This window comes from Centruroides sculpturatus, unplaced genomic scaffold, assembly GCF_000671375.1.
Source record: "Centruroides sculpturatus isolate CEXI.00-Female unplaced genomic scaffold, Cexi_2.0 scaffold105, whole genome shotgun sequence".
Lineage (NCBI taxonomy): Eukaryota > Metazoa > Arthropoda > Arachnida > Scorpiones > Buthidae > Centruroides > Centruroides sculpturatus.
The window spans coordinates 709,165-727,795 of NW_019384622.1; the positions used below are offsets into that span (position 1 = coordinate 709,165).

An 18,631-nucleotide genomic window follows, 5' to 3' on the forward strand; every position below is an offset into this window, starting at 1 on the left:
TAGCGTAGTTTATACGGATTATTCCCAAAAAAAATATACGTATTTTGGAAATGTTGAGTTGGATTAGTCTAGAATCGATTAATTTTATGGAAGAAAATCTTTCAAACAGCCGTAGTCCGTAAACTTGACACGTGTCGGGTTGTGATTGGAAGGATTCGTAAGAAATCGGATTCCTAAAGAATGGAACGTATCTATATCTTATAGGGGGGGGTCGACTGTATATTATTTAAATAATTTTGTACAGTTTATCATTATTATAAAAAATATTAGTATATAGCCAAAGTGGCCAAACTGTGCTCTTTTAGACCTCAATACAGCTTCTGTACATTTGTACAATCTTTTTATAAACTTGGTACTACATATGATATTTTCATAAGTTTGTTGACTATTATGTCATGTGATATATCATGGATTGTAAGCATAACATAAGTTCAAGATTAAGTTTTAAGTTATCCCTGAAAATTCCTGGGTTACACTTACCCAGGAATTTTCAGGGATAACTTAAAACTATGGTCTATCCTAAATATGTTTGGTACTATCCCTCAGCTGTCCCACTGTGGACTTGGCTGAACCCATGATGGTTAAGACTAAAAGGTCCTCTTAGTACCTACCCACAATGCAGAAAAAGTACAAAAAAATCTACAAGTATAGTCAACAGTAATAAATTGACAATTTTTAAAAAATAAACTTGAAATTATTGTCTAACTAACTAATATTTTATAAAAGATTTGATAATTACTTATAAAATATTATAATTTGCCGAGAAATTGGATGTAAAATTATTTCTATTTGACATGTCCTATTGAAACTAATCAACATAGGAAGGGTGTTGTAATTTGTTTTCAATAAGTATCAATTAAAATATACGTTTTTGTAGTAGGAATCATCATTTTGTATTTGCTACTATTGTGGGGGCCGAGGGGGGGAGAAATAAAAAAAAACTCGACGAACGATAATATGTGATATGTATCGTCATCGTCTCCCTTGCCGTTTGGATTGCCGAGCGGTAACAATCAACGACATATAGAAGCAGAAGAGTCAGAGATAGATGCTTCGTTTACAAACAACACAACCGTTTATTAAACACAAAAGAAGCTTACAAGATTACTGCGATCTTGGAAGTTCTACGTCGGCTGCGGTCGCTGGGTCTTCCTCTCCTGTGGTTCCACGATAGTCCCATTTTGAAGGAGTGTCCCTTGTTCGAGAATGAACAATTCCATCACGTCTCGATGACTCCGGGACGATGCGGTCGACTTCCGTTGATGGAAAGATGTCGATCCGAGGTCGGGAGATGGAGACGAAGATGGGTGCGAGACACACACACAACAACAGATCCGTCACTTGGAACTTTCGGGAGAAGAAGCCGTCGCGTCCTCGAATTTCCGGGGTTTTATCTGTTTTCTCTCAGATTCCCCTTTCCGATTGGTCTCCCGTCGTCACCTGATGACAATTCGAAACCTTTCGGGGGCGCGGGAGAGGTCAAAATCGAAGTTTAATTCGATCTCCAACCGGAAATGGTCGACGGACTTACATTCTTCCATTGTTTTAAAGTTAGCGTCGCGTTTTCATAAAATAAAAATCTATTTCTAACTACTATATTTTTTCTCTTTAAAACAATTATTTTAACGCGAATTTTAGTGAGGGTTCGGACCTGTCCAGAGCCTCACACTATTTCATATAATATTATATCACTGCTATCCAAATAATAATTTTGCAATTATTGCTATCATTCAATTACTAATAATAACTTGATCATTAAAAATCATTTGATCAATTTGAACACTATCTTACAGCAACATTATATCAAATTTTAATTTTAAAAATTAAATAAATTTAATTTAAAATTATTAAAAATTTCTTAATATTTCAGAATATGATACCTGTATTTATTATGCAATTTTTTCTTATTATTTTCATCTTTTATTCCTGAAATACAAAACAAATCTTTTATTAATATGAAATTTGTCAAAACATTATCTAATTAAACTAAAACTAAATATTAACTATTGAGAATAAAAAAAAAATTAAAACATTGTTATTTTGAAACATTACTTTGTATTATAGATTAAAACAAAAGATGATATTAAAATTTAAAAATTAATTAATAGAAAAATAATATATATGCATGCAAAATTTGAACTAATAAATGTTTGTAGGATGTTTGTTCATTTGTTCACTATACATGACTAGGCTGTTTGACCAATTGCTACAAAACTTGGCAGTCATGTTCAAACTTCCAACTAAGATAATGTCATACATCCCACCCCAAAATATCAATTCAATTTCTACATATTGGTTAATTTCTGTCTAAATTTGATTGCTGGTTTTACACATAGCACCATCTATTGGCAAAAAGTGTAACAAAATAATTAACTAAATATAATTCTTACAAAAAAGGATATAATTTAAAAATATATTATATTCACTGAATTACTGCAACAATGATATAGCACGAAATAGACATGCCATTATGCCATTACTGCAACAGGTAGAACATAGCACTTCCCTGTGTGGAGTGTAGTAGTGTTTTCCCCAATACATCATACTTTTCTTGTTAGCAATAGAGTTGTGCAGATTATGCATCTAACTCCATTCAGGAGAAAATTTTTGAATTGAAATAATGTGACTTGCAGTATAAATTGGAAGTTCATATATAGTTAATTTGGTCCTCTTTCTTTTATGATTTTCATGTCTGGTCTCAATTTTCATTTATCCATTCCATTCTCCATTCTCGAGATTATTAAGGAAGGATAGGTATGGACAGACGACAGTGGAAATTTATAGGTCTACAATATTTTCAAATTGCAGCCGAATAAGTACCATTCAGTAACCAAGTAGATAAAACTACAGAACACCTGTAGTCAGTCATAGGTTCAGTAGGGCTAAAAGACTGGCCACATGGAGTTTTCCAGATTTTTTTCATGTTAGTAACATTTAAATTGGGGCCAGCTTTACATAAAAGTCTTCCCAGAATGCATCGTCCTTGGCAGATTGTTCACATGTCACATTGATGTAACCAAATAAACCAAACCAATTTTAATAATTTTTCTATAAATGCAATATTTATGAGGTCATGTTTAACTACCAGGAAACCTGGACATCCTGCTCCTCTCTGATTTCATCTCCCCTTATTAACTCATAAACCCATTGCCCCAAACTTCTTTCACTGATACTGCTTAAGATGTTCTAATATTCAGCCAAATGTACATGCAATGATTTTAAGGCACAAAGTAGAGCTCAAAGCCTTTTTCTGTGATGATGTTTATGTTTCCAATTTATTATCATGATGACTGATTCCGTCAAAACTTCCTGTAGTTGTAGTCTGTGTAATGTAATAATTTTATATGAATACAAAGCATTGTTTACTCTATTTTTAAGTTTAATTTTTAAATTATGAAAAAACTGATAATTCAAAATTTCAGAAATTACTTTTCTTATAGCATATGAATATGAATGTATACATTCTCTGTTGGTTAATCCTGTCTTAGCAATGATTGCAAATATATCTTTATAAATTTCTAACTTATATTTAATTAGTCATGTTGCTTTTTAGTTTTTACTTATCATTTCTTTAAAGCAAAAACAAACAGTTTCTTTAAAATACTTTTGTAATTAGTTACAGACTCAAAAAACAATAAATTCCTTCTTCTTTATTACTAATCAGTTAAATGATTGCTGTATTCAGTACTAAAATTATTTCAATTAATGTGTAACTAAACATTTGTATAAATACTTTGTAAATATTTAACAGAAACATTTATTATAAAAATTAAAACAATTTAAGTTAAAACATAAAAGAATATTGTATTAAGTAAAAAAAAATGTTAAAAATATCTTTACAATATGTATGTGAATGTTTTTCAAAAATTTTTCTTAAATATCATAAATATTAGTAGCAATTTTAACAAGTGTGTATGTTTTAAATCTTAAAATATATTTAAAAAGTTTGCTAAAGTGAAGCCATACATTAGAAAGAATAAATGACAATAGAAGACACATGAAAAAATACTACTATTAAGTGAGAAAATATTTTATTTACATAAACTAAAAATTTATATGATAAATATTAAAAATAAAAATATAATATGAGTATTCAAGAATTAAACAATATATTTTTTTAGCAATAATGTGCAGTTCTATGTCCTTTTTGTGTTTTTAGTAATATTGATACTTCCATTAATTAAAATATACATGATATATCAGTTATCTTAAATTAATTTTCCTCATGAAAAAATAAAATTTTTTACAAAACATTTAATTTCTTTTAACTATCCTACCTTCATTTGACTTTTTTGTTAAGTGTGGATATTTTCGAAACTTAGCATAGTAGAATACTTCAAATTCTTGTAAAATTATTTCCAAGTTGACGTTATCACAAACTTCATATTGATTCAAATTAAATGCTACTTCATCATTTAAATTTTCAGCTGACCTAATATATCTAAATCATCAATTATATTTTTTGAAAATTCAGTTGATGATGATAAACTATATTAAAAATGAAAATCAAAGCCTATTGTATAATACTTTTCTAAATTTTTATAACTTTTATTTATTTTTTGTAAATATAATTAATTTCATAAAATGATCAATCAATTATCAGATTTACTACCTTCATATTTCCTATCTTAAAACTATATATTATCAATATAAATTTATTTATTTATGTATTTAAATTAAAATTCAAAAGCAACTTTTTAATTTTAAAAATATATTTGATTACTAAAAATTTTTTAACAGTAACTAAAAAACCACAGATAAGCATTCAGAATAATTTTAATAATGAAATATAGATAATTTTTGAAAAGTTTATTTATTTATTTTTTAATTAATATTAAAAGACAGCTAACTCAGAACTCAATTCTATCAATAACAAGATGCAATCTTAAAAATTTAGAAACTAGATTGAAAATTGCATTATTATAAGCAATATTTGATGCCATCACAAAAATATGAATTCATAATAGTTTGATACCTCAATTTATTGAATTCTGAGTCAACAGTAAAATAGTTTTAAAGTACAGGTATACCTCGCCTTACGTCAGTAATTGGTTCCAGGAGAGGCAACGTAAGTTGAATTTACTTGTCTCTGAATCTACTTGTCACTAGGCTAAACCATAAATTACCATTCCCGGTTCTGTATTTTATTTATTAATGCATTTTTAGTAATATATGGTTAATAAGGATCTATTTTAAGCTTACAAACAAATAAATTTTAGTTTTTAATATAGTACAGAAAAAAAGTAATCTAAATTTACAAATGAATGTACTGTAAATACAGTATATACTTGTAAATGTATATATTTTAATATGATTTTATGTGATTTAAACATTTTTGTAGTGATATTACGACTTTAATATTTGTGGCAGATAGACGTAAAGTCGAATAAAATGACTTAAACTTGATTTTTATTTTTCCATATACTTTTTTGACAAATGATGTATAATAGGGAACGACATAAGTCTAGATATACCTGTATATTCTAATTAGAGCCAAATGATTGCTGTAATGTATTGGGCTATTTTTCTGCTACTATTAATAATTAAATTGTAAGTAATTTGATATCAGAGGTAGGTGTTAGATGCCATCTCTTATTAAATTTAATAATTATAATAAATTAATATTTATTAAACAATTTAGAATATTCTGGAAGAAAAGAAATCAGCTAGGTGCATGACTCAAACCTGTAACTCCTGCTTACCATGCAGATGCGTTTCCAGTTACGTTACCCAGACACTGAGCAATTCTTTGCTTCCAGACATTTAATTTTCAATATAACCATTTGTATTTAATTAATAACATTGGGTTTTGAGATGTTTATAATGTATATACAATTGAGTCCACATAAGTTGACACCCCAAGGTGAAGTGGAAATGTGTTGAGTTATCCAATATAATGACTAAAACAAAGTTGAAAAGAAAACCACAAAACTACATTTAGGAAAACACAGTAGTACTTTATACAGTACTATAGGCTTACAATACATTGTGTACTCCATTTACAATAATGCTGTAGGTGATAAACTGAAAAATTCACTTAATGTTGTTCTTAACTTTCTTTTCAACAATCATGAACACCTTGAAATCATGATCTTTGCAATTGTCAATTGTTGGCAAGTAATGTCTAAGGATTCTTAATGCCTCTAGCATGTCAGTTTTTGTTGATTTTAGATTGGTTCCTCTAGTATTTCATTCTCTTCACCTCCAGATTTGTTATTCTTGTTCTGAATTTCTGTACAAATATCAACAACATTCACTGAGGAACACACTTCCATGCAATTGTAATTGCAATTTTCCACTGTGCTGTAGTTGGTTTCCTGACAGTTTCTCCACTTTCTACTGCATGAATCATGTCCAAAGTGAGCTTCTTTCAATAATGACATTTGAATAAATGAATAATACCGATCCAGCAATTGCACTACAGCAGTGACATTCAGCAGTAGAGTAAACACATTAATCACTTGTAGTCCTTCAACTTTTCCATGAGCAGGAAAATTGTCTATAATGAATGCAAAATTCCTTTTTTGTTTAACAAATTAGGAGTTGTATTTGTGAAGAACTTCCTCCCAAACTTTGGAATATATTCAACTTTTCAAATCCATCAATTTGCTCCAAGAAGAATTGTAACTTGCAGCTTTGATTTGCTTCTGCCGTGGCAACTCTTGTTTTTAAACATAGCAATTTTCTCTAGAAGCAATTTGTAGAAAAGTCCTGTTTCATCAAGATTGAAAATGTTTTCTGGTTTATACGATTTCTCAATCTCTTGTAAAACTGTCTCTTTTCAAGTACCAACTGAAACAGATTCTTTTTCTCTGCACTGCTTTTTAAAAGTCATGTCATGGCAACCTTTAAATCTCTCTAACCATCCATCACTGACACTAAAGTTAGTTTCTACTCAAAGTACTACAGCAATTTCCATCATTTTTATTTCAGTACTAGCTTACCCGTTGCACATTGCTGCAATCTCAGAAGAAATGAAATTCAAGCAAACTCATTATAATAAAATTCAATTTACATTTTATCATTTTTATTGAAACTTATTATTATTATTATTATTATTTTTATTTTATTTTATTTTTGTGTTGCTTCAATATGATAGACATTATACAATAGAAGAAAGATTGGTTTTTTGAATTCACAGTTTAACACGTGATAATTTTCTTTGAGATATTGTGAAAAAGAAACTTTCTCAACTCCATCACATAACAGTGGAAAGTATTGATAAGTACCACAAAACTATTTTAATGATTAGAATTAAATATTCTGAAATACATGCAGGGTGTGTAAAAATTTAAAAAATTTTAATATATTTTTAGAATGAAAGTAGAATATTTATAAGGTGTGTTATTTATTTATTGTCCAAATATTAAAATAACATCAAAAGACAGTTTGCTATTTGTGGGTGGCAGTGCCATAAACTATACCTGCCTAAGACTGCCATAAAAAGGGAGGCCAAGCTCTTGAAATTGAGAAGGCTCTTTCTGGACAAAAAGATAGTTTCATTCTATCTACCAAAATCTTCATACATATCATTCTTTTCCTCTGATACAAATGACATCAAACTATCAATATATAAAAAATACCAAGAATAACAAAGAAAAATTAAAATGTGTGCAGAGAGGAGCATACAGATAATTCCTATCTAGCATACATTAGGAATGGGTAATAACAAAAGAAGTAGCATTTGAAAGAAACTGTTACAGAAAGATCTTACAAATAGGATGGATGCAGAAAGCCAGAAACCTTATAATAGGATATATGTTACCGCTAAAGCTCGAAATCCGTTAATGTGTACATTATCTAGCTAATCTGCAGATTAACTAGGGTGATCCGTTAAAGCTGCAAAAATTATTCCATTTCTCAAATTACCTAGGTAATCTACAGATTATCTAGGTAATCTGCGAATTACCTACTAGGCACTCGGTAAAGTGAAAATAAGATCTTTGCTGGAACAACAGCAACGTTTCTTTCTGTACACTTAAATTAACATAATGTTATTTATTTAATTTTCAATATCTAAAGAATCAAGTTAATACAATCAANACTACGCCAGAAACCTTCGTGGGAGTGTATTAAACAACTTCCCAAAGTTTCATGGCAATCAGATAAACCTTGTGGTAATGCATGAAGGACATAGAGACAGACATACATTCATTTTTATATATATAGATCAGCCCCAAAACAGGAAGATTCGAGGCACAAATTTGCTTTAGCCAACATACCAAAACATCTTCAACATCTTTGTACAATGACTTTCTCTGACATTTTTGAGACTGCTGCAATAAAGACCCAAGAAAAAGTTTCTTAATTTCCTCTTTTTTCTTCAGGATTTTTGTTTTGCAAATTTGGCTTGTAAAGTTTTATTACATTCAAATTCAGATACAACTTCGTATTTTTCCTTTGGCATAAGCGTTGTTAGGTTTTGGATACTCATTTCTAACAGAAATGTGAAATGCTTGCTGCAAATAACACATGAATGAAAGGTGAGAAAATACAAAATCGGATTCTGCTGTGACCTTAATCTGTGTGGTATGAACTCATTTCTTTCAGGAGGGGAGTCAACTTATCAGACATCTAAACAAGCGTGGGGCAGAAAAGTATGTAGATTTATCCTGTGGTGATGAGTTAAATGGTGTCAAGTAAACCTGAATTTTTTTCTTTTTAACATTAATGTTGGCTGGGACCACAGAAAACTGAAGACTTAACCAATGGTGTCTAATTATACCTGTAATGACTTATGCGCACTCGACTATATTCTAATTCATTAGTAATAACAATTAATTTTATATTAATTTAAATAATTTTGATATTATAAATTACTATTAAATATATATAAATGTAAATTTCTATTTACAGTAGAGCATCGATTATCCGACTCAATTGGGAACTCAGGTTGGTCGGATAACTGAAAAAAATCGGATAACCGAAAAGAAGGAAAAAAATTATTAGTATAGTATATTAGGATATTAGTATATCCCATGTAATTAGTTTATTGGTATATCGCTATTAACCAACTTCGCATTGAATTTTCATCGATGTTTAGCCTAACAAATTTTTTTAAAAATAATAATCGTCGCTATTGTATCATTAAAAATTATTTTATTGTTCACAAAACGAACCACTCATAATTAGAAAATTAAGTCTCGTTTAAACACTGGCCTCCCTTCAATGGTCGAGTCGATGTGGTATTGTAATGCCATATCCCTAGCGGACATTTGAAATTTGCCGACTAGAACGATTGGTTAATCGATGTGACTGTTAATTGAGGGTCGGATAATCGATGCTCTACTGTATTTGTAAACGATAATAAAATCCAAATAATAAATTTAAGAAAAATTATGTAATATAGAAATCAAAATATATTTTATTTAAAACAATGTTGAACAGTTCAGTGTTAGATATTCCTAATGTTTTGATATTAAGATACAGAATGATAATGTTGTGATGAAAATGATTATGAATACTCTTGTATATCAAGTATCAACTTGTCATAACAAATTAACTTATTAATAGTTAATAAGGTTGCTTATAGATTTCTGAATGTTGAAATTAATTTAACAGAAGAAAAAAGCTGACAACCATGGCATTAGTGACATATGCGGGTAGTGAGAAAGTCTGAGTTGAACTACAGAATGCAAAATTAGTGCATGGTGTGTCGGATATAGCACAACTCAAATACCTCAAGGCACTTGAGATCTATCGTGCAATTAAACAGAGTGTCGCTATTAACTTCAAGGAAACGGACACGCTATCCATAGCATGGCATGCCATTTTTGAACTAGATTCCACTGACATAAACTCACATTAACAAAAATTTAAATTATGGAGAATATTTAGTTCATAGTAATTAACATGAAATTAATTGATTATTTATTCGTTTATTATTTAAATAATATACATATTTTGAAATTGTATCCTAAACAATAAATTTTAACGTAATGTATTCGAATCACATAATCAGTTCCAACTTTTAAAAAACATTCTATTTTTGGTTAGCCATTTGTTTGATATCATATATACCTGAGGATGTCTATTTCACATAGATGAAACTGTTCGTAAATTTTTCCTTTTTTCTTGTTGTGTGCTGGTCTTGGTTTTATAGAGTGATATATTTATTCAAACCCAGTTTTTGAGATACATTAATTTAACAATTTATTTTAACATTTCATAATGTTTTATTAATAAAATATGTAAACTTCTATACAATAAATAAAAGAATGTAAGTGTAGTGTCATCATTAATGAATATTTTAAAACAAATAATTTGTAACTAGGAAAAAAATTGATAACTGTAAAGAAACTGAAGATCTTTTGTTCATTTTATAATTTCAGTTTCCAATATCAGTAATCTGATGGATCTTAGAATATATTTATAAAACTGTTTAATATATTTTAGCTATTTAAATGATTATCACATACATAACTGATTCAAAGTTTAATCTGTTATATGTAGGGTGTCCAGAAAGTCTCTATCCATTTTGTTTCTAGTGAATTTCATCCATTTTGAACTTCACTAGAACATTCATTCGAATGAATGTTCTAGTGAAGTTCAAGTCAAGTGTTGGCCTCCATCTAATGTTTGTTTTCTTTGTAAGCATCTTGAATAGCCTGAAGAATGTTGACATTGGAGGAGAATAGCATTTTTTTCACAGAAACCACAATTTCTAACATGCATATCTTGACATGTTACAACAGTTTTTCTAACAATAACTCATAGAAATGGCAATTTTGGTACTGCTGTGCTTCAGCAGAATGGGGCACCTCCTCATTTCGTAACTTGTGTTAAGGACTATATGAATGAAGACTTGAAGGTGAGTCAAAAAGGGATTGCAAAGACTATAGGTAGCAAGATCATCCAATCTGACCCCTTAGATTTCTTGGGATTTATCAAGTTTAAAGTTTATTGTGTAAAAGTTAATGATCTCCAAGATAATAAACATCATATTCAAACAGCAGGTGATGGCATTACAGCATCTATATTGAAAAACATTTTTTGAGCTATAACAGAACATTGGGAACATTCCTTGAAATGCAATATGGTCACATCAAACCTTGTAGATTTATATTGTAAACATTCTTTTCATTCACAAAATATATCTTTGTTTCAACAATTTCACTTTTTTCACCAAAATTCCCTGTATTAAAATATTTAACAGTATTTTTCAAATAATCTGAAAAAATTTGTTATGGTTATATTGTATTCAAAATTAATTTATCAAACTCAGTCAATTACACTTATTTATATTTTAATAACAGGAACATAATAGTAAATAAAAATTATGATGGATTTTATCTCCTAATTCTAAAAATGTTAAAATTTATTATTAAACTATAAAAAATTCATGTTAAAACTATTTAAATAATATTTCAAGTTATTTATGTACATTTTACATTTTAAAAACATTTTTTAAAATTCATTTTATAAGTAAATACATAATTATAATGTACCAACATATAAATAAAAACTTTTAAGTCTATTGTAAATTATAAATTTAAGAAAATATATATATTAAAAATATTACAAATGAGCAATTATTTATTGTGACATTGTCACAATGCCAAGCTGCAATTTTTAATCATATTTTCAACTTATTTAATTTAAAATATATGCTCTCCACCTCAAATTACTAGTGTAGTGTCTTGCCTCTGTACATCGTACTTTTCCATTAGCAATGGAGTCATGCCAGTCATCTATCTAACTCTTTGTAGAGGAAAATTTTTTAATTGAAATAATGCGATTTCTGGTTTGCATTGAAAGTTCATATATAGTTAATTATGACCTCCTGCCCCTAAGCTTTCCATATCTGGTCTTGAATTTCATTTATCTAACACCATTCTCAAGATTAAGAAAAGAAAGACAGATGGATGATAGTAAGTATTTATAGGTCTACAATTTTTTTCAAATTGCAGTCCAATTATGAATATAAATTAATGCTAAATAATTATAATACTTAATAGTTATTATGATAATGCTATTAATCACAGACTAAAATATTATATTTAAACTATATTTAATGTGAAATACAACTAAACATAAATAAAAAACTAATTAATAAATAAAAATTTTCTTACCCTTGCTCATTTAGATAATGATGAATTAAAATGAGTAAATTCCTTCTTCTAGTTTTTTCTTTTTGTTCTTCCTAACAACATAAATATATTTTTCAACTAAAAGACTTTGTCAAAGATTTAACTAAAATTACAAATAGAAGAAGCAAAAAAAAAACTTTTAATTTTTGAATTTTTTTGAATTTAAAATTAATTTTGGATTTTTCAAAATATTTTTAAATTCCTAAAAATAGACAGAATTATTTGAAAGTTCATAAACTTTGAATTTATACAGAATTCTCCAAAAAATGCTTTTATTTAAATAACAAATTTTCAATATTTGCTTATAAATATAATAAACAATATAATTTCATCAGTTAAATTTGTCTTTTAGATTTTTCATAAAAATAAATTACATATACACCAAAGAGCCATTACATTATGACCACCTCCCACCTATAGTAGGAGCTTGCCCGGAGACAAAACAATGGCACTTGTGCAGCTCATACTGCCATATATAAACAGCCAGTGAACTGTGTTTCCAAATGTAGAGTTTTTAGCTGTGTCATGGGAAAAGCAGCACATTTATCAGACTTTGATAAAGGACAAATCGTTATGGCTAGGCACCTGGAAATGTTGATCTCAGAAATGATGCGATTGGTAGGCTGTTCACATGCAGTTGTTGTTAGTACTTTTCAAAAGTGGTGTACAAATGGAGAAACAAGAAGTCGACGGCTAGCTGTATGCCGGCTATGGTGTATTCATTCCAGAGGAGAGTGAAGACTATTACACATTGTTCGCCACGACTGAAAGGCTACAGCAGCCATAACAGTTGTGACCAAGACAACGTGTCTAAGCATACAGTGCAGTGTACCCTTCTGCATATGGGCCTGTGTAGCTGCCAGCCCAGCTGATGCACTAACAGCATGTCATTGACAACAGTGCCTGCAATGAGGAAGCATTGAAATTGGACCTTAGAAGAATGGAAGAAAGTCATCTGGTCCAATGAGTAACGTTTTATGGTTCATCATGTTGACGGTTGAGTGTTGATACGCCGATTTCCAAAGGAGATCATGGCAGCCGGATGCACAGTTGGAGAGATACAAACCAGTGGAAGTAGTATTATGGTGTGGACAATGTTTTCTAGGGACACTAGGACCTGTCATCACATAAAACAATACTTGATGGCTGTGAACTATGTGAACATCATTGCAGGCCAGGTTCACCCCTTCATGGCAACAATGTTCCTGGCAGGGAATGGCCTGCACCATGGATAATGCACCATGTCATAAGGCCCGAATTGTCATGGAGTGGTTGAAGGAAATTTCTAGTGAAGTTCAAGTCATGTGTTGGCCTCCAAATTCACCTGATATAAATCCAATTGAACATTTGTGATTCCACCTGGAAAACCAAATTCATGCTGCCACACAACCACCTCACAATGTTCAAGAACTGGAGGACCAGCTGGTGAGTGCAGGTACCAAATACCTCAGATTATCTACCACACCTTGTTGAGTCAATGCCTTGTCGCATATTGGCGATTTTGCAGGCAAAAGATGGTCCTATGTTGTATTAAACAGGTGGTCATAATGTAATGGCTCTTCGATATATATGAAATTCAAATTTAATTTTTATAGTAAATTAAAGTATAATTTAGTACTATTTATTTTTATTTAATTATTCCTAAATTCTGTTAAGGAATTTGTTTTCTAAAATAAATTAAATTTGTTTTTATCATTAAAAACATAAGGATAGAATAATAAATTGAAGAAAAAGTTTTTTAAAANAGTTAATCTGCAGATTAGCTAGGTAATGTACACATTAACGGATTTCGAGCTTTAGCGGTAACATATATATGAAAAAGAATCTCTTACAAAATTATACAAATAAAACTTCAACAGTTTGGACACATCACAAAAAATGAATGAAAACAGAAAAATTAAGACTCCAGTCTATGGTATTATGGATGGATCCAACAAAAGAGGCAAACCATATAGAGAATGGATTGATGACATGAAGTAGTAGTGTGGATCAAATGTACAGAAATTGAGAAACATGACAATGAATAGAGAGAAATGGAAGGAAATAGTGGAAAAGGCATCAGACACCAACGGGCAATGAGCCCAGGGTTATTGATGATGATGAATTAAGACTTTGTAATCGCTTTATAGATGAATATAATGTGTAATCAAATTTATTAAATTATAATATCTACCATCTCTCGTGCTTTGCTGTTAATAAGCAAAGTGTGGAGTCCAATCTCAGCCATCACTTTTCCTTCTAAAAAAAATTGTAAAAAATATAAACCAACTATTAATATTAAATAATACATTATTAAATATTCTGAAATACATGCAGGGTGTGTAAAAATTTAAAAAATTTTAATATATTTTTAGAATGAAAGTAGAATATTTATAAGGTGTGTTATTTATTTATTGTCCAAATATTAAAATAACATCAAAAGACAGTTTGCTATTTGTGGGTGGCAGTGCCATAAACTATACCTGCCTAAGACTGCCATAAAAAGGGAGGCCAAGCTCTTGAAATTGAGAAGGCTCTTTCTGGACAAAAAGATAGTTTCATTCTATCTACCAAAATCTTCATACATATCATTCTTTTCCTCTGATACAAATGACATCAAACTATCAATATATAAAAAATACCAAGAATAACAAAGAAAAATTAAAATGTGTGCAGAGAGGAGCATACAGATAATTCCTATCTAGCATACATTAGGAATGGGTAATAACAAAAGAAGTAGCATTTGAAAGAAACTGTTACAGAAAGATCTTACAAATAGGATGGATGCAGAAAGCCAGAAACCTTATAATAGGATATATGTTACCGCTAAAGCTCGAAATCCGTTAATGTGTACATTATCTAGCTAATCTGCAGATTAACTAGGGTGATCCGTTAAAGCTGCAAAAATTATTCCATTTCTCAAATTACCTAGGTAATCTACAGATTATCTAGGTAATCTGCGAATTACCTACTAGGCACTCGGTAAAGTGAAAATAAGATCTTTGCTGGAACAACAGCAACGTTTCTTTCTGTACNATTTTCTTACCCTTGCTCATTTAGATAATGATGAATTAAAATGAGTAAATTCCTTCTTCTAGTTTTTTCTTTTTGTTCTTCCTAACAACATAAATATATTTTTCAACTAAAAGACTTTGTCAAAGATTTAACTAAAATTACAAATAGAAGAAGCAAAAAAAAAACTTTTAATTTTTGAATTTTTTTGAATTTAAAATTAATTTTGGATTTTTCAAAATATTTTTAAATTCCTAAAAATAGACAGAATTATTTGAAAGTTCATAAACTTTGAATTTATACAGAATTCTCCAAAAAATGCTTTTATTTAAATAACAAATTTTCAATATTTGCTTATAAATATAATAAACAATATAATTTCATCAGTTAAATTTGTCTTTTAGATTTTTCATAAAAATAAATTACATATACACCAAAGAGCCATTACATTATGACCACCTCCCACCTATAGTAGGAGCTTGCCCGGAGACAAAACAATGGCACTTGTGCAGCTCATACTGCCATATATAAACAGCCAGTGAACTGTGTTTCCAAATGTAGAGTTTTTAGCTGTGTCATGGGAAAAGCAGCACATTTATCAGACTTTGATAAAGGACAAATCGTTATGGCTAGGCACCTGGAAATGTTGATCTCAGAAATGATGCGATTGGTAGGCTGTTCACATGCAGTTGTTGTTAGTACTTTTCAAAAGTGGTGTACAAATGGAGAAACAAGAAGTCGACGGCTAGCTGTATGCCGGCTATGGTGTATTCATTCCAGAGGAGAGTGAAGACTATTACACATTGTTCGCCACGACTGAAAGGCTACAGCAGCCATAACAGTTGTGACCAAGACAACGTGTCTAAGCATACAGTGCAGTGTACCCTTCTGCATATGGGCCTGTGTAGCTGCCAGCCCAGCTGATGCACTAACAGCATGTCATTGACAACAGTGCCTGCAATGAGGAAGCATTGAAATTGGACCTTAGAAGAATGGAAGAAAGTCATCTGGTCCAATGAGTAACGTTTTATGGTTCATCATGTTGACGGTTGAGTGTTGATACGCCGATTTCCAAAGGAGATCATGGCAGCCGGATGCACAGTTGGAGAGATACAAACCAGTGGAAGTAGTATTATGGTGTGGACAATGTTTTCTAGGGACACTAGGACCTGTCATCACATAAAACAATACTTGATGGCTGTGAACTATGTGAACATCATTGCAGGCCAGGTTCACCCCTTCATGGCAACAATGTTCCTGGCAGGGAATGGCCTGCACCATGGATAATGCACCATGTCATAAGGCCCGAATTGTCATGGAGTGGTTGAAGGAAATTTCTAGTGAAGTTCAAGTCATGTGTTGGCCTCCAAATTCACCTGATATAAATCCAATTGAACATTTGTGATTCCACCTGGAAAACCAAATTCATGCTGCCACACAACCACCTCACAATGTTCAAGAACTGGAGGACCAGCTGGTGAGTGCAGGTACCAAATACCTCAGATTATCTACCACACCTTGTTGAGTCAATGCCTTGTCGCATATTGGCGATTTTGCAGGCAAAAGATGGTCCTATGTTGTATTAAACAGGTGGTCATAATGTAATGGCTCTTCGATATATATGAAATTCAAATTTAATTTTTATAGTAAATTAAAGTATAATTTAGTACTATTTATTTTTATTTAATTATTCCTAAATTCTGTTAAGGAATTTGTTTTCTAAAATAAATTAAATTTGTTTTTATCATTAAAAACATAAGGATAGAATAATAAATTGAAGAAAAAGTTTTTTAAAAAAAATTTCTATAATATATTATTTGAAATATTTTATATTTGATTTAAACTTACATAAATGTTGCTATGGTGTACTTTTTCATATTACATTAAAAAAAAAAAAGCAAATAATTAACTGGAACACTAATTCAAATTGTTTTATGTAGAATGGTCACAAAATCTCCATAACTAGTGCCATAACTGTTCATATGCCATGTGCACAATTTCATTTTTGATCCCTTTTGTTGGAAAAATAACAACAAATACAATAGATGGTCAATAATTTTTAATTTCAACAAAAAATGCTAAGGAATTGACTTCCATGGCATCAAAATTTTAAAATAAAAATGTAATTATATTTATTTAATATTTATATTTATTAAATATTTGTTAATGAAAATATAACACTGATAATTTTTTTTAATATCCATTTCAGGCCCCTGTATCCTGTGTTTATGTATCTGCTTAGTTACAGCACTGTCTCCATTTATGCAATTGTATTCCAAGTTTATTTATTTATTATTTTTATTTTATTTTATTTTTGTGTTGCTTCAATATGATAGACATTATACAATAGAAGAAAGATTGGTTTTTTGAATTCACAGTTTAACACGTGATAATTTTCTTTGAGATATTGTGAAAAAGAAACTTTCTCAACTCCATCACATAACAGTGGAAAGTATTGATAAGTACCACAAAACTATTTTAATGATTAGAATTAAATATTCTGAAATACATGCAGGGTGTGTAAAAATTTAAAAAATTTTAATATATTTTTAGAATGAAAGTAGAATATTTATAAGGTGTGTTATTTATTTATTGTCCAAATATTAAAATAACATCAAAAGACAGTTTGCTATTTGTGGGTGGCAGTGCCATAAACTATACCTGCCTAAGACTGCCATAAAAAGGGAGGCCAAGCTCTTGAAATTGAGAAGGCTCTTTCTGGACAAAAAGATAGTTTCATTCTATCTACCAAAATCTTCATACATATCATTCTTTTCCTCTGATACAAATGACATCAAACTATCAATATATAAAAAATACCAAGAATAACAAAGAAAAATTAAAATGTGTGCAGAGAGGAGCATACAGATAATTCCTATCTAGCATACATTAGGAATGGGTAATAACAAAAGAAGTAGCATTTGAAAGAAACTGTTACAGAAAGATCTTACAAATAGGATGGATGCAGAAAGCCAGAAACCTTATAATAGGATATATGTTACCGCTAAAGCTCGAAATCCGTTAATGTGTACATTATCTAGCTAATCTGCAGATTAACTAGGGTGATCCGTTAAAGCTGCAAAAATTATTCCATTTCTCAAATTACCTAGGTAATCTACAGATTATCTAGGTAATCTGCGAATTACCTACTAGGCACTCGGTAAAGTGAAAATAAGATCTTTGCTGGAACAACAGCAACGTTTCTTTCTGTACACTTAAATTAACATAATGTTATTTATTTAATTTTCAATATCTAAAGAATCAAGTTAATACAATCAAACAATCAATAAATTAGTTGATTGAATCAAATCATCAATCAATTAAAAAAACTTTAATACAAAAATCAAATGGTTTAAAATATTATTACAATTAGGGAAATGAATTTGCAAAACATATGATAAAATTGTACTTACTTATTAGTGCAATCTAAAGATTGGTGACACTTTGAATTACGTAGCAATTGGTTTTTGCGACAAGCACGCCTATTTGTGGTACATTTAGATTTGCAGTCACATTTTCTGAAACCCTGCCCAGTACCAAGGGATTGTTTT

At 30.0% G+C, this 18,631-nt stretch overlaps 1 protein-coding gene across 1 annotated transcript in view; it reads right to left on the reverse strand.

Moving 5' to 3' along the window:
• The window catches only part of LOC111625527 (katanin p60 ATPase-containing subunit A-like 2), a 40,658-nt gene extending 26,337 nt beyond the window's left edge, over nucleotides 1-14,321 (reverse strand). Inside the window, exons 1-4 of the mRNA XM_023368689.1 lie at nucleotides 14,263-14,321; nucleotides 12,072-12,142; nucleotides 4,278-4,441; nucleotides 1,881-1,926 (exon numbers count right to left, since the gene is read on the reverse strand). Of these exons, the coding sequence (XP_023224457.1) occupies nucleotides 1,881-1,926; nucleotides 4,278-4,441; nucleotides 12,072-12,142; nucleotides 14,263-14,316 (335 nt within the window). The 5' untranslated portion in view covers nucleotides 14,317-14,321. The remainder of the gene's footprint in view (nucleotides 1-1,880; nucleotides 1,927-4,277; nucleotides 4,442-12,071; nucleotides 12,143-14,262) is intronic.
• Nucleotides 14,322-18,631: the final 4,310 nt, after the last annotated feature.